Source organism: Centroberyx gerrardi, chromosome 14 (genome assembly GCF_048128805.1).
Source record: "Centroberyx gerrardi isolate f3 chromosome 14, fCenGer3.hap1.cur.20231027, whole genome shotgun sequence".
Lineage (NCBI taxonomy): Eukaryota > Metazoa > Chordata > Actinopteri > Beryciformes > Berycidae > Centroberyx > Centroberyx gerrardi.
In genome coordinates this window covers 21,155,284-21,172,208 of record NC_136010.1, presented here as the reverse complement: position 1 = coordinate 21,172,208, position 16,925 = coordinate 21,155,284, and the positions used below count along the sequence as shown (strand labels likewise).

At 45.3% G+C, this 16,925-nt stretch overlaps 1 protein-coding gene across 1 annotated transcript in view; it reads right to left on the bottom strand.

The window, feature by feature from the left end:
• plekhg5b (pleckstrin homology domain containing, family G (with RhoGef domain) member 5b) overlaps positions 1–16,925 on the bottom strand; it is a 57,286-nt gene that overhangs the window by 33,997 nt on the left and 6,364 nt on the right. Inside the window, exon 2 of the mRNA XM_071902636.2 lies at positions 7,756–7,832. Within this exon, the coding sequence (XP_071758737.2) occupies positions 7,756–7,832 (77 nt within the window). The remainder of the gene's footprint in view (positions 1–7,755; positions 7,833–16,925) is intronic.

Here is a 16,925-nt window from a genome sequence, read left to right as displayed (position 1 = left end):
ACGAGCAAGTTAGTGTGAGGGGGGGGGGAAAAGGAAAAATGAAGGAATAAGAAGGGATTAAAGCTGAATATTTCGCCCGCGATGCTGCTGGAAGTTCCACGGTTGCGCGGTTTGGGTTCAGCTCCGACTGATGTCGGGGGGAGCAGCCATTACTCATTTCCACGACGATAATAACAAGTTTTGAATTGGAGATTTTTCCGAGCTTATTATCGCCTCTCTAACTAAGCCGCGCAGACTGCCACTCTCAGAACACTTCATTAAGCGGCAGTTGTTTACACTCTCAGAAAACTCAAAGCAAACCAACAATTAGTGGGGTTTGCCAGGAGGAGACTCTTCGCATGCGAGGGATTAAGGGTTGTTTTCTCAACCCCGGCTCCTCACTGGGGGCCTTCTCCTCAGTCTTTGAACCCCGGCTATATTGGTCGGCCCGACCAAGGCCGTTTCCATTGGAGCGTCAGTCAGGTACCCTCTTCCTGTTATTCCCCTGTCTGCCGCGATGCTGCTTCCTGACAGGGATGCTCCTGGGGGCTGGAGCTGGCGTCACTGGGACCCCTCTTCTACAGCTTTTACTTCCCCAACAAGACATTCTATCGATGGACACACGTAACTCAGTGTCCAACTTGTTTGTTATTGTTGGACGCTTTTCTATACACTAACCCTGACGGACAGGCATCCCCCTTTTTTCCATATTTGAGTGGTGTGTTACAGAATTCTGTGGGTCTGTGTTTTGATTTTGAAATCCAGTGGATGGCAGTTATGTTTATACTGTATGTGCAGAATTGATGTACTGAATTGAGTATTTTATTTAGTATTAGCCTGTTAGGTTTAGGTTAGGTAGGCCTTATCAAAATGCGTCAGGTAAATAGTGACGAAATCCACTTTCCGAGTAAAAACCAAAACTTTGTGATTGAGAGCTTGCATTTCCTTGGAATTAGGGATGTTAATGATTAATCGATGATTTATTAAGGAAATTTCTGAAAATTTGCATCCCTACTTAGAATCAACCACATTGTGTCATGTATATCCCTTTGATGTCTCCATTATGGCTAGGTTACTGTTTTTCTGTAAATGAGTCACTGTCTCAAACCAAGTAATCCTGGAGAAAAATGACACCACAACACCCTCCATGTGGGTCTTTGCTCAGAATCAGCCTCTCTCTCTGGACCATAACATCCCAAGCGACTGGAAAAGTACAGCGGGGCGGAAGACACCCGTTTGATTGGCTCACAGCGGATGACTGTAACGCCGTGTGTGCGCAAATGGGAGCCTGTTGTAGCCTGCTGGGGAAGCTGGGATCCATACTGCAACAGTCATAATACACAGAGAGGCACTCCAACAGAGGCTTGATGGCCCCATAAACATAGGAATCTAATGTCTGGGTAATGAAAATAAAATGTACTAAAAGATAAGCTACACAGCATGGTGTGTTGTGCTACATCTACTGCATTGTACAGTCCGATCAGGCCCAAAGGCCAACTGGCACTCAACTTATTGTCAAGTGAGATTGCCGATGAATTCAGTCTTTCCCATGTCTAGTAAAATCACTTCATGGACATCAAGCCAACTTACACTCACACTGTTCAGGCATAAGCCGATTACTGTGTGAGAAAACGTGAGGTAAACACACTACTAAAATAGCAAATGCCTTTTTAACTACCCTAACTACTTCAGTGTGCTTTCTCCTTTGTAGCGCATTCAGTTTAGTCCTAATCGCAGGTGTAGTTTTTCTTTATTAGCGTTGGGCTTGGGTTTTGCTTCCCATTGCTTTTAAATAACAGAACCATACTTAAGCAACAAAAAACTATGTTCATGCAGACTGGTCAATCATGAAAAAACATATTGGATCCTCATAAGGAGGTGGCAAACAGCGAATCAAGAACAATGTGTTAAAATGTAAGAAAGGGCCAGTCAGTCTTTGATCCAGATTGCATTTTTACTCAAAATGAAACACTCTCGGGTTCACTTAGAAGCAGCCTGATGCCGGATTCAAACCCAGGATGGCACAGGTACATGGTGTGTGCCTCAGCCAGCTGGGCCGCAACACGCGCCTGGATCAGAGCTTTTGACTGGAACATGCTCTCACCTCCCCAAACAGACTGAACCACAGCAGTAAAACCTCCAAGTGTGATTCCATCGCTCCACAGTCAAGCATGTGTGAAAATACACTTGGAAAATTGAGTCTCTAATATTCGTTCAGCTTTTAAAAAGGTAATTATCTTCTAAGACCATCTCCTTCAAAGCAGGTAGTAGTATAGAAGTGTAGTTTCATTGCCGTGCAAAATACCTTGTACGGAGAAAAGCAACTTTTCAAACATTAGGAGGGTTATTGGTTCATTTGCTAGGCTGAAATCGGTTCAAATCCCTGGCTGGGAAAATGTGGGTGCAGAAAGGGAATAAGTAATGTCCTCCTCTCCCTAAACAACCACTGTTGAGGTGCCCTTGAGCAAGGCATTTCACCCCCAACTGCTCCAGATGATCAATGTCCTCCAGTAAGGCTGTGGTTGTTTTGGGCAGCTCCCACGAATCTGTGTGACTGAGCAAATGTGAAACAGGGCGTTGCTGAAACCGTCCCTGGATAAATAAAGGTTAAAAAAAAGACAGACTGTCAACGGTCTATTTCATCTGAAAAGTGATTAACTAACTTTCCTCAGCTACTGTCCAAATAAGTCCTACATCATCAGAGTACTGCAGAACACCATTGCCATCAATAGGCTAATCCTTGCATTACTTCATACAACAAACTTTCCGAGAAGCTCGCAGTTCTTCTGAGGTCACATGCTTCCACTTTCTTCCCAGAAAACCCATTTGAAGCATCTGCATTCTTTCATGGTACAAAAGAGCAATACAAGCTGTGAGGAATACATGGATGGTGATCAAAAATGATGCACATATTTTCCTGCTCTGAGGTAAATCAACCACTACAGCTTAGTTTTGGAGATGATGAAAACATTTGCGTGGAAAGGAAAAGACAAGCCTATGGCTTTCAAGGACACACAACACAATTCTTGTTCAAATTTTGTTGCACATTCACATACAGGCTGAACAGAAAGAAAGAAACACACACATACACACACATGGTCAGTAGCCAGAGAGTAAGACCACTCGTGTCTGTATTCATTTTTGTTTTGCTTTCAATCCCATTTGTATGCAGTTTATGAGAATATTGAAAAGCCATAAAATTGAGAACGTATAGTTCCTTAAATTGCAATGAAAAAAAAAGAAAACTATAGGCCTACAGCCCACCCAGGTGTACAATAGGGCTCATTAAGTTAGCTGGATTTAAATCTTATTATAAACAAGAAGCCAGAGAAGTAGAATCACTTCCTTTGAACATAATAGCTCGGTTAATCCATAACCCAAACAAAAGCAACAAAAAAACTCAAATGTTTTTTTCTCTGAGTTTTACAGTGGTCATAGTCGTCGTTGTTTGAGTCGGTAAGAAAGATCTTGCCTGTAGGCCCCTTAGAGGCCAGATACAGCAGAGCACACGATCACACACACACACACACACACACACACACATCAACCAAATGGGAAGATATTTCCATCTCCCATAACTCTTGAGTACATCCATAAATTGCATGGCAGCGTTGCCCGCCATCAAGTCCAAGACCTTTTCAAACACGGACTGCATGTTCCTCATTAGCCGAGGACGAAAAAAAACAAAAAACAAGAAGGATGAGGAGAGGCAGAGAAATTATAAGAATACATACAGCTGTTTCAAATAGTTCTCTAGTCCGTGCGTGCCGACTGCTCTGGCCGCACGGGCCAGAGGATACCTGACTTTAATTGCATCACACCTCGAACTTAATCTATCTCTTCCTGGAAATGGAGCCTGATCCCTTGCACACTTTAATCACTTGACAGATGCAGACTGTGGGCATCCAGCCCAATGATAATGTTTACTTTAAAGACCTTAGCATGTTCCTTGTCAGTGCCAGTTAGGTGAGATTTTCAGCCAAGCAGTTCAGGTCAGTTGAGCAGAAAACTCAACAGTATATTCAGTGCCTCTGTATTTGAATAAAACGTGCATAGCATACCAATGCTTTCAAAGTTTTCCATATTAGCGTACTATAGCAAAACTCTGAAGTCCAGAACGTAAATTAAGGAAAGAAAACCTCACATTAATTTACAAAACAAAAAGAGCAGAGCTGCATGGCTCAAAGCTGTATGATTCAATCGCTCATAATGAGATGATTTTGTGTAAGGTATTCCACAGAGGTGCGTCTGTGCTGGTGTGACTAATATGACACCGCTTCCTCTAAACCATCAGCAAAGGATTACTCAATATATGTGACTGAATGGGGACAAAAGAGTGAGAGAGAGAAAGACAAACAGTGGGGATGAGAGAATGAAACCAAAAACAGAATGTAGGTGAGAGTGACGGCATGAGACAGAGAGAGAGAGAGAGCCCAAAGTCAAGTCAGCTGATTGAAACCTTTCCTCCTCCTTTTCCTTCCTGTCAACCCCAGCTCCCCACCCATCATCCCCTTCCCTTCTGCGCCTCCAGCTGTTTGGGCTGGGAGGGGCCCGTCGCTGAGGCAACCCACACCTTACAAGCCTTGTCTGGTCCTGTCCTGCGAAAACCGAGAGAGGGAGGGAGGGAGGGAGAGAAGTGAGGGATGGAAGGAGGGAGCAAGCGATCAGGGATAATTAGCTCTTCTATGTGGGAGCCTAGATCCTGGGAGCAAGCTCAGACTAGCTTTAAGCCCTCACCAACAACACCAAAACTGAAACCCACCAACTCACACCCCGCTCAGCTCAGCAGTGCCTCTGGATTAAACCCCCATCTTCCAGCGGGACACCTGTAGGCCGATCAAAATCCCGCTTACTTACAGAAACCCACAGCAAAGGGTTCAAAAAACCCCAGCGAGCCCCCTTGGAAACCCATGTGTCAGGCCTAATAGTAACCTTTGAGCGCTGTTGTGTAATGTGGTGACAACACTTGAGCTACGGCAGCAGAAGTACAGAAGGTGACACCTGGTGCGATTTCAGTGAATTATGGCGCGGGCGGACTCACGCAATCCCAGGCCGCTCATGCTGTGACTGGAAGAGACAGAGCCCCTTTGGGAGCTGATATACGGCAGCGGCAGACCAAAAGCAGACCTGTCTAGGACTAAACTGGCTCAAACGCAGCGGAGGGGAGGCCTGAGAAAGGAGGGAGCATTAGATTCTCTCTCTCACTCTCTCTCTCTTTCTCTCTTCTCCGTCTGTGTTTGTGTCTGCTCTGTGTCCTGTTGCCAAACCATCGGCGCTTCAAAGGGATTGCTCGGAGTCCTTTAAAAACTCTTAAAGTGAAATATAAAAGTTTAATGCTTTTCGTTTTCAAAGGAAAAATTGCCCTCTTTGACGCATCTAAATCTGTTTTTTTTTTTTGTTGTTTTGGGGGGGGGTATAAGTCAAAGGATATATTTATGTTCCCATTCTGCCTGGAAACGTTTGAATGTAGAGTAAGCCCTTGAGGAGAATAAGCAACAATGAGACATGGGGCTTTAGGACGGGGCTGCTATGACATTGCCCTCTGCTGTTTAAAGCCTGTCACAGGAGACAAATGTGGACCTCTTGAGCAACAAGCACAGGACAAGAGTTACGGGAAAAATCCACCCTCACATACTCTCTCACTCTCTATATCATCAATCTGTGATGTTCAGTGCATTCAAAGTTATTTGGCGAGGACGTGCTGTAATTTGCTTTTGTGGTGTTCCCACTTTCCCGCAGCCTGCCTCTGCCTCCTCTACTTGTACTTCAGTTAGCGATTCCTACGTTTCCCAGAATGCCTTTCGACAACCCCCACAGAACGTGCATGAACTTGTTGCATTCGGCTGTGCGTTATACTTGTAGGTGGAGAGAGCGATAGTGATAGCAGAGCAAGTTTTTCCAGCTGTGCCCCTTACTCAAAATGCAGTGTTTTGTGGCTGTGTTGCACTATGTTCTACTGAGGCAACAGGTTTTGGTATCAGTCCCGGACTGACACCAAAACCTGACGTTTACCATTGACATTTTAATTTAAAATGTTTCTGCTATCAAATTCCATTGTAGCTGCACTGGAAATATCTCAATGTGACATCATGTCACCTGTGTTTGGCCAGTTATCCATGAGAAAAAGGAAAATACACCACCAAACAACAAAATGGACCCTAAGGTACATCACCAATAACTGTTTTTTAAACAAAGTGTTTTAGGGTGGATTTTTCCTTTCATACAGTTGAAAAGATTTCTATGCCACCAACGATCAATCTGTTGGTGGATAGATGCTCAACCAGATAAAAGGTCAGACCAGACAATAAAGGCAGAGAGACTGATGTGGCTCCTGGATGAAAACAACATGGTTCTCTAGTCCTCTCTCTTTTCTGCCCAATCTGTATCTGCTGTCAGCCTGTCCCACTCCTCTCTCTCCGTCTATTTGTTCGTCTGTCCCAGTCCACACTGGGCTAGCAAGTCTTTTCCTAATCTCCTTACACAACCAGCCATGACCCCGGCCAAGGAGACAGGTGGTGTCAGACATGCTTTGTCCCACAAGGCCGCCCCCCCTGTGCCACAGCAGGTCACATACACACAAACCCACACACATGACCACACATACTTTAAGAGTTTGTACATTAACTCTCTCCCTCATGCACGACTCAAGCAAACAAATCCTAAAAAACAGGAACCTTTGAGAGGGGGAGGACGGGGCTTGCAGTGTTTTTGTCTTTCAGGGAAAGTGGGGTTAGAAGACTCAATAATGTGAGGAGCAGGGGAAGAGGCAGCGAGGAGAGGGCAGGTTAAGCTCTTTAGCTCTCTCCTCTTCCCCCCACTTTATTATTCTCAGTTGCTATGGAGAAAAACTATATATAACCGCCGCTCTCCCTGTGCCGTCTGAATTCACCATCTTTTCTCTCTCCGTTACTTTCTTTCCTTCGTCCCTTTCGCTCTCTCTCCGTTGTTTCCATTAAGAGGACAGCAGGGGACAACATTTCGATTCAAAGGGAAAATCCGGCCAATGCCCAGCTCCAGTGGCAGGAAGGAGAGTTTGGGGCAGAGCCGACTAACCAAACCAGCCGACTGACTGACCGACCGACCGACCAGCCAGACGCTGTGCCGGTTTCCCTTGGTCATCTGGCCAGACTCCCATTTTCAGAAACCGGTGGCTTCAAAGGAATAATTCATTTCACAGTCTAGTGGCCAGACACAGAGCCTTGCTGCTCACACCCATTTTAACACCTTCCCCGCTCTGCTTCGCCTTAGCTGTGCTGTAATGCAGTGGAGGCCCCATCTGAGAGATCCAATAGTCTCTGGCTATACCTCTGAGGGGGGTCAAGGGCTTAGGGGGACCTATGGGGGGGTCAGGATGAAGTCAGGGTGTCTGCAAGTTTCATCAAGTTAACTTTAAGACTTTTAAGAACTTTTTTGCCAGTTAAAAGGAAGTATAAGGCCGGATTTGCAACTGAAATCAAACTGAAAAGGAAAACAACTGTCAGGTCTGCGTGACTGGGCTGATTTCTCACGGGAAAAACAGCACACCAAGAAACCACAGCACTTTTAAGGCATCTAAAACTGAATTTGAAGTTCAGTCAGACTTAAAATGCATTATTTAACTGTATTCAAGCCCTTTTAAGGCTTTGCTTTTAGATAGCATGATTTAAGACATTTTAAGACTTTTTCCAGGACCTGCAGACACTCAGTTAAACCTCCTGACTGTCTCTCCTATCCCGTCAGTCAAATCAGTCCCCACAGGCCGTCCTTCGGCCCAGCTCGCAGGTTGGAGGGTCTTACCTTAGAGGCCCGCCGGCGCTCAGGACACTCAGGGTGCTGGCACACCACCCAGTCCTCTTCCTGGACAGGCTTGTCGTCTGAAACGGCAAAGAACAAGACAATTTGACACATCTCTTTATCGCAAAAACATAAACATACAACCAAAACCACCCACCGCCCATCCGTAAACACTTGCACACCTTTCTCAAAGCTGTCAAAACATACTGTAGACCCATCAAGACTGAATGCACTGTTAGTGTTTATCTGAGGGCAGGGTGAAATAGACAGAGAGAATGAGTAAATGAAATGCATAGAAAAAGAGACCAAGAGGCCATCTCATGAAATTAAATGAGTTCATGAAAAGAGATTTTATGAAGGAAGGGTAAACAGAGGAAAGAGGCTGGGGTGTGTTGCTGGGAGGAGATCAGAGAGAAATGAATAATGGCCAAAGCGACGGGAAATAAATGGAGCAAATGAGAGGAAGTCCCATTTTGGTATTGTACCAAAGTGCACGCTGTGGGTAAGCTTGTGCTCAACTCCAGTGTAACAAATCACCATTGTCAAATAAACCTCCAAATCTACTTGACTGCTTGGCCGACACAGCACTGAAGGTACGATAAAGGACAGTGTTTACTTCTACATCTTCTACATGTACACACACGATAAAGATATCATAACAGAGACCCTGAGCGCACCAATATTTATCTGTCTGGCTAATGAGAAAAACAGAGAGAATCCACGTGCAGGGAGGAGAAAGTAAGACCGGGGGAAGGCAGACAGAGAGAGCTGGGGGGTGGGGAGAGACAGTAAAGGTCCTTGTTGCCAAAAGTCTCCAGTTTCCAGACATGACAAGACTACGTAGCAAAATCTTTCCAGGAAGCTCGGATGAGACAACCTATTCATTGTAATGCCATCTCTCCCTCTTTGGCCGACCCATCAGTGACAAATATATCATTAATAAATCATCACTATTAGAGATCGGCTACTGTTAAACTAAAAACAGGCTGGAAAATGAAGCAACTTACTAACTGAACTTTAAAGGCCCATCTCTAGCAATGATTTGTCACCACCAAAGTAATGGGAAAACAACTGGGGCCCTGCTCCCTGTCTCCAAGTTAGGCCATGCAAAACTCAAAGAGAGTTAGAGCCGGCCTTCGGAAACAAGTCACCTTGAGTCATCCACTTGGCCACAGTTACACTCACAGGTCAAGGGTCCTTGCGGGGAAGAGGGAAAAACAGTATAATTGGTGCATACCACAGAACCCACGGCTTCCCCATTGGGAGCTGCCCCTCAACTTGGCCAGGGTCAAGCTGTCTACCGCGACCTTGTTAAATGGGAGTAGAAAAATAAGCCTTGAACCCCCTTTGCACACCTCTCAGCGATCCCACCAAGGCAGGGCGTGTGTTGTCAAACGTCTACATAGCTGCTGCAGACAGAGGGCCTGGGCAGCTCTTACTCCTCCCTCCCTCCCTCCCTCCCTCCCTCCCTCCCTCCCTGGCTCTGGCCCTGTCCCTCCTGTGCTGGGAGCGAGCCGAGACGCGCTCTCAGCTCTCACTGTGGCCTCTGCCAGCGGGCCTCAGGCTAATGGCTCCCTCAGGGTTTACAAGACAGCGGGCTGCAGAGGGAGCCTCCGGCTTTTATGGAGCGTTTCCCAAAGAGGCAGAACCCTCTTTACCGCAGCGAGGCTTAGCGGCCTTCCAACAGACAAACAGCCGATTGGCTGCATCGGTGTGATTTCGGGTGACGCGCTCATTTGCAGGGACGGAGCGGAGGGTAAACGCATCATAGTAAGTAGCATCAAACTGATTTAAGTTATATGAAGATTGGGTCTTTTGAGGAAAAAAGCATAAATCAATGCTTCCATGCAAGTATAACTGATATTTGTTTGTTCAGGTGGTTGTTTCCCTTAAGGTGATTCCTGACTGGAGGTCATAGTTGAGCCACCTTCTTATTTTTCTGCTACATCACTGATTATAAGTGAAGCTGCGATGTCAGAAATGAAAAGTGAGTATGAAGATTATTGTGAAATACACACACATCCAAAGTACCATAGTTATATAAGCCTGTTGTTTTGAAACAGATGTGCTACTGCACCGTCAGCCGTACAACCTGACTCAGCACCCACCAACAAACCCGCACACCTCTAACCCTTGTGAAGACCTCATTTTATCTTAGATCTAAGTTCTGGCCCAATCCGTCACCCCTCACCTAAAACTATATAACTCCTAAGACCACATTATAGAGCCATAACACATAACCTCTAATCCACTCTATTACGCACTGTCCTAAACTCTAGGCTCTCCAAAGCCCTTCACCCTCGTTCTCACACTTTCTCAGGCCCTCTTTCCATCACTTGACCATCCTGTTGTATCCTGAGTCACTCTCTTTTCTGCTGAACTCTCATCTTCTTTCCCACTTACTTGTATCTTGCTGACTCTTTCTCTCTCTCTCTGGCCCTGGCTCTCGCCCTCTCACTGGCTCTCGCCCTCTCCCTCTCTTTCTCTGATGAACAGGAATTCCTGAACTCAGCACTGCTGATTAAGCCAAAAACAAACACAAGCACACACTCTGCACAAGCACACACGTGACAGCAGACAATGAGCTCGCACACTAAAGAGACAGTGAAGCATCCCATCTACACTGGCCCTTTGCTGGCTCGCTTTCCACAGAGAGAGACACTGCCTGGGGCATAGACCCATTAGGCATCCATAAATAAGCTACAGAAAGTTTGTATAAAGCACGCACACAGAAGATGTATACTCCCCTTTCAAACTGCACTTCCTCATCTTGTAATGCATCTATGAACAGCTCAGGGGAAAAGTTGGTATAAAGCACCCACATGATTTTAAAGTGAAAATCAGCAAGATCCTTCAGGGTTTTTTTGTTTTCTTTTTTTTTATTTTGGCGACATCTTTGGTGCTAAGTGCTCAGTGTTTCTTCTCTGTGTTTTTGCTCTGCACTTCCCAGAGATCACTTGGCAATCAAACAGTGTCTCCAGTTCTGTGACATTGTTTTCCTTGGATTTTCTGTTGATGACGTTTGCGTTTCTTCTCTTTGTCTGTTCGGCCATGGTGGCCATCACTGCTCATGTTACCCAGTCCTTCTTCTATTTATTCTGAACAAACCGCTGTTGCTGCTGCCGCCGGAAAAAGTAAAACTTCCTGTGTGCCAGAGGATTTTTCTCAGGAAAGGCCTACCAGACTGCAGGTGTTTAGAAGAGCAAACTTAAAGTTTCATGAACTGAGTATAGGTTGGATCACTGTTTTGGTATATCAATCGGCGATAGAGAGCAGCAAAACAAACATTTATTTATATGAAAAGGTGGCAGATTATTACTTTAAACCTTCATTTATCCAGGGAAGGTTCGCTGAGCATGCATACTCCACCCTGCTTCACATTCGTACAGTCGGGCTGCCACTGCCTCATTCACATGACAAACGCACCTGCACATTTGGAAGCAGGCCAAAATTCCCTCACTTTGGCCACACACACAGTTTTGGAGACTGACCAGATCCACAAACTCACAAAAAGTGACTAAGGCCCACCGCCACTACCTCACCCCCTACTGTGTTCACTAGCCATACACCACATCACCTCAACCAATTACCGTGTCATCTCCCGTCACACTGCCACCACCCTCCATGTTCAGGCAGGGAGAGGCCAAGCCGAGCGCACAGTCAACCGTACGCGTTTTTACAAGGAATGTTAAGAATGCTTCAGTCTGCCTTCCATTTGGTGAGCTCTCATCATGGCACACGGGGGTGGGTGAGGTGGGGGGGCGGGGGGCGGGGGGGTGTTTGCTCAGGTTTCCATTCCCTTCTTCATTATAACATAATGTTTGTGAGAACTTCTACCACCCATCCCCTCTCCTCCCCCGCTTTTTAAGAGGATGACAACGTAACATACACCTCAAGGTTATGCAAAGACTCCCGGGAGACGAACACAGATGGCAGGCAGGCAGGCAGGCAGGAAGGCAAACGGACAGGGGAACCTGGCAAAGAGACAGCCATATCAGCACATAGAGGCTAAGAGCAGACAGACAAGACAGGTAGGTGAAGGGAGACATAAAAAAAAGCTGGCAGGACAGGAGGCCAGAGCGGCAGACGAGCAGGTGAGGAATAAAGCCTTGACGGGAAGACAGGCAGGGAGTGATGCTAGAGGGCCTGCAGGTGGGCAGGCAGGCATGGAGGCTGGCTGGTAGAGAGACAGATCTGCAGGCCTGGGCAGGAAGGGAGAGAGGGAGGGAGGGAAGGAACAAGAGATGGCAAAGAGGGCTGTGAGACAGGGATACAGACAGACAGGCAGGCGGGCAGGCAGGCAGGCAGTCGGGTCAATTGCTCTGCTGTGTGTCAACAGAGCCTGTTCAGTCCGCTGTGACAAACGGTGAACAAGGCTATACAACATTTAGTCCCCTGGGGCAAAGAGAAGCCTCTATCAGGAAGGCTGAGCCGCTACATGGTGCCGTGTGTCTGTTTTATGTCCAGCGTTAGGGAAAGTTAGTAGTTAGTAAGGCATTTAGTTACTTTACTTTGTTACTTACATTTAAAAGTAACTAGTTACGTTACAATGTTACTTACTAAAACATGCTGTGGCAGTATGGCTTGTACTGCCAAGTGTGTTGTCAATCATTGTTTTAAAGTGCCACGCTACTGGTCTATTTTTAAAACAGTAAGCCAATCTCATTAACATTTACAAGGGAACTTATATTGCATTTTTTTCAGTTAGCCGTATGTTGTCTGTATGAGATGCTGGGGGATTTAAAAAAATTAAACAATATGAAAGAAAAACAAAAATAACGATATTCCAACTTTAAAATGTAACTAATAACAGATTAAAATAATTTAAAAGTTAAGTTACTAGTTGCCACAAAAAAGTAATCTCACATTCTCACATATTACAAAGTAACATGTCCCAAGTCTGTTTATGTCTAACATTACGTTTTAAATATGAAATCACATCTGCCGAATACTAACAAGTAAAGGTATGTTTAGTGAGGTAACGAAGCCAACATTTATTATTGAAGAGCCATTGTGTTCCTCTGCAGGTGAACATGGCCGGGCCTGCTGAACAGACGCTCAGCGTCAGGCGGCAGGTTGCAGCTGTTATTAATGCAGCGTGTTCAGTGGCAGTGGGGGCAGGACAGAGCCATCCTGTTGATGTTGTTTTACCCCCATAGTGGTTAAATCGCACACACACACGCATCGCACACTCTCCCACCCTCTCGCTCCGTTGTTCTCTCTCACCCACCACATCTAAGCCAACCCACGGTTCCCATGTTTAAAACCCACCACCGCATAACAACAAGTGTAAACTGTTCCAGAGAAGGGTGGAGGAACACTCCGCAATTATCAATTTACAAGATGGAGACAAACAAAAATATCTGATTTTACGCCACTGACGTGTTTTCTGGATAATTTAGACCATTCAATGACAATTAAAAAAAATGACAATATTCTCAAGTCGCTCCATAATAGGTGGAGTCTACATGGCTGTTACATTAAGGTATGGTATTAACTCTTAATACTCTGTCACCATATTTAAGAGGGGTCATGAGGGGATTGTTGCATAGCTTGAATTTTTGAGGGCATTTATGTCTGAGAATACAGTAATTGGTCATTCAGGGTTTATTATTATATAATAGTATGACCCTTTGTGTCAGACTGGTCTTTTTATGGGCTTTATGGGCTGAGGGATAAACGGAGGTATGAGAGAGGTATGTTCTCTTATTACTGGAACCCAAGGCTGACTACGACCTGAGGAATGCCAGTGTGTACTTGCACTCTGGGGTTATAGCAGACAGGGCTGGTGAGCGCAGGGCAGCAGACTGTGGCTGGGGTGGGAATGTGGGTAAAACCGAGACAGACGGAGAGGTGCTAAATAAAAAATCAATCAACTTCAAAATCTTGTTAGCCTGTCATGATCTTAGGCATATCGACTCACACATATTTGGCTGTCTCTGCTGGTAACATACTGTAAAATGGTAAAAATCAATAACTTTGTAATTCTAAAAAGGCATAAAGAGAGACTGGTAGCATTGCTGGACAATGCAAGTACTGGGAGGCCCATTTATGGAGGCTATAGGGGCTGAGCCTGTGGAGCTAATGGCTAGTTCATGCTTCAAGCAGAAACAAATGCCATGGAGTGTGTGCAGTCAAAATGACATAGTCGTGGTCAAAACGAGGTTGCGCACCCCCTGAAATCTGAAACACTGTGGAAATGCACTTCCATCCAGGATTGGCTGAATGTAGAGGAAGTGGAACAACTGTCCGATTCCTGTGTTGTTGTTTTTTCTCTTTTTGGGGGATGTGAGGAGATGAATTTTCCCACAGCGCCACTAAAGTACTAGAGTTTTGTGGTGTTAGGAGGCTGAGGATGTGGTAGGTGAGTTAGGGCTGTTATGGTGAGTTTTGGGGCTGAGATAAGGACTGGAGGAGGGAGTAATTACTAGGGCTGAGGCTAGGGGTCCAGGGGAAGTTTTGGGAAAGGGACAGTATCTTAAAGCCCAGCAGCTCCAGGGCTGAGTGCTCCGGCAGAGTTGGGAAATGTTTTCAGTAGCAGCTCGGGCAGCTTAATTACAGAGATGGTGAAAAGGTAGGGATCAAAGCCTCGCTGTTCCCTCTGTGGCATTCCTCTTCTCGGTCTGTTCCTCTCTGCCAAACAGGTCCGCCTCAGCGGGCACCGTCCCTAAGCTGGCCAGAAAGTAGCCGGATCTCCGAGAGGCCGGCTGGCAGAGAGCACAGGATAAAGAACATTCCTCCCCAGCCCAGTGTTATCACTTCCCTTTCACTAATGGCATAAATCGGGCCGCGCAGCGGAAAGCGAGTGCCCCTGTGCCGCGTCAAAAAGCACTGAGAGGAGACAGAGAGGCATTTCAGTTCAGCTATGCACTTCTTCGGTGGTAAATATTTCATCTCTGGAGCTGGTCTCATCCGCTCTTTCCCTCTCTTCTCACTCATGTGAGGTGTGCTCCATGCCAGGTCACTGAGTGCTTTCCACGGAAGAACAGAGCAATGGAAAAAAAAGCCTTTCCATGATGGTGCTGAAATGCTTAGGTCAGAATCACTGATGCAAGTGAACCAGAGCATCTGCTTGCAGTAAAGTTTCATATAACAATGTGAAGTAATGTCTGATCCATATTAAATGTTACACAGCATTGCCCATCTCATGTTAGACGAGTAAGGATGTGACATAGTGGAGTAGGTTTCTTTGCAATTATTACATTGACTTTACACAAGGTTCCCGTTTCATTTTCCACGATGCTGAATAATTAAAATTAAGCAGGGAGATTTTCCTAACGACATGACAGGTAAAACTAGACCCAAGTTCATAACTTGTCACTTCTTCCTGACAAGGAAAGAAAAAACGAACAAGGCAAAAACACAACAGTAAACATGTCATCCACCTAATCCAATGTGTAATGCCTAATGTCATACGCCCAATCAGTAAACAAGCAACAATAATAACGGGTATATGTAGTTATGAATGAAGGCTTCTTAGGCTGTGAATCCTAGTTTGGTGTTGATCAGTCAAAAAAAATCTTTTTCAAGAAATTCAAAATATATAAAATATATATATATTATATATAAATATATAATATGACATACACTGATGGATATGTGCGCCAGATTTCATGTTAATGAAACCTCTGGTGTGGGAGATTATTGCTTGTTGAAAGTGTTACTTTTGAATAATTGTAACCTGTATAATTTCTTAAATGCAGAAAAAACAGTGGCAAGATGCATCATTCCCCCAAATTCCATCTAAATCGGACCAGTGGTATCTGAGATACTGCAAATGATGGACAGATGGATGGACAAGCAGATGGAAACCGATCCATTGTCCGCCCTCCTGATTTCATTGTGGGGACACACAAAAAAAAACATAAGCCCAGAGCCCTAATTTCCACCACCCACCACTTAGTCAGGTGATCCGCCTCATCCCCCAGCTTACCACAGAGATCATGGATGACGTCCAAAGATGAGGACCAGGAGTAGCGCTCCATTCCCACTTGAGTCAGAGAGGATGGCAGTGTCTCCAGCTCATAGGCACCACGCTTCTTCCAGTACAGGAACATTATGACCTCTTGAGCTTGATAGCAATAAATGTCAAAACTTTACCTCGGCTGCTCTCAAATCATTTCCCTGAAACTGAAGTTAGGCTCTCACTCCTCCCACAGCTGATCAGCCTAACCTGCCCCAAAAAAACACATCTGAACTTCTCCAGGCAACTTCAACAAAGCCCTCTCATCAACCATCTTTAAAAAAACAAAACTTGCCAGTCCAACTCAACTCTAAACTCTGCCAACTGCCAATGTGTTCATTCAAAAACTCCACCTGCACAATTACCTCATCCAGCTAAGGTCATGAAACGCTTGCTTTGAACCTTCCTTCCAAGTCTGGGTCCTTCCAGTCCAAGAGAGCAAAAAAAAACAGCTTTCTCTCAAGTAGAATCCATTACATCTCCGAGGGATCGCATTATTGATTCTAAACCTGGAATAAGCTTTACCAATGCCATCCGGCTTTTAACAGGCAGACTTAAGTAGACAACAGTTTGATAGGATTGACCACAACTCAACCTTTCCACTAACCTCCTGAAAACACTGATACATCTCTCTGAACCAATCCATTTGACTACAATCCTCAAGCTCTTTCGACTTCTCTTCCTGTCGATTCAATAGATTTTTCAGTCCCAATGTAACCATCTACTGAAAGCCCACCCAAAGTGCTGTCAAGCACCAAGTACTGGCCTCTTCTAATCCATTTAACTAACCTATTCCTGACTAATCTATAGACTTCAAACTGTCAAAAGGTGTTGCAAACTTATCTCCACAAGCAAGTGAAATTCCCTTTGCTGTCGCCTTCCCTGAGCCTCGACTTTATCCATGGTAAACCTTCTCAAACTGTGTAAAACTTGAGTGTGAGGCAAGCTGTTCATGTTAAAGCCCTGTGTAGGATCTCTGGACGATAGGGGGGCTTTCGACCCACTCCATCAGACAAGTGTTGTATTCATACAGAGGTGAGTTGCATGCTGGGACGGGCAATCTGGGCCAATGGCTTTTGGACTGGGTGACACAAAGATCTCTTTTAAACCTCCTCCTACATCCAGAGTGGACTTGCTTTATGTTTTGCACAAACTGTAAAAGGCTGACATTTTTCTGCATTCATTAGAACCCGCGCCCTTTATGTCTCCC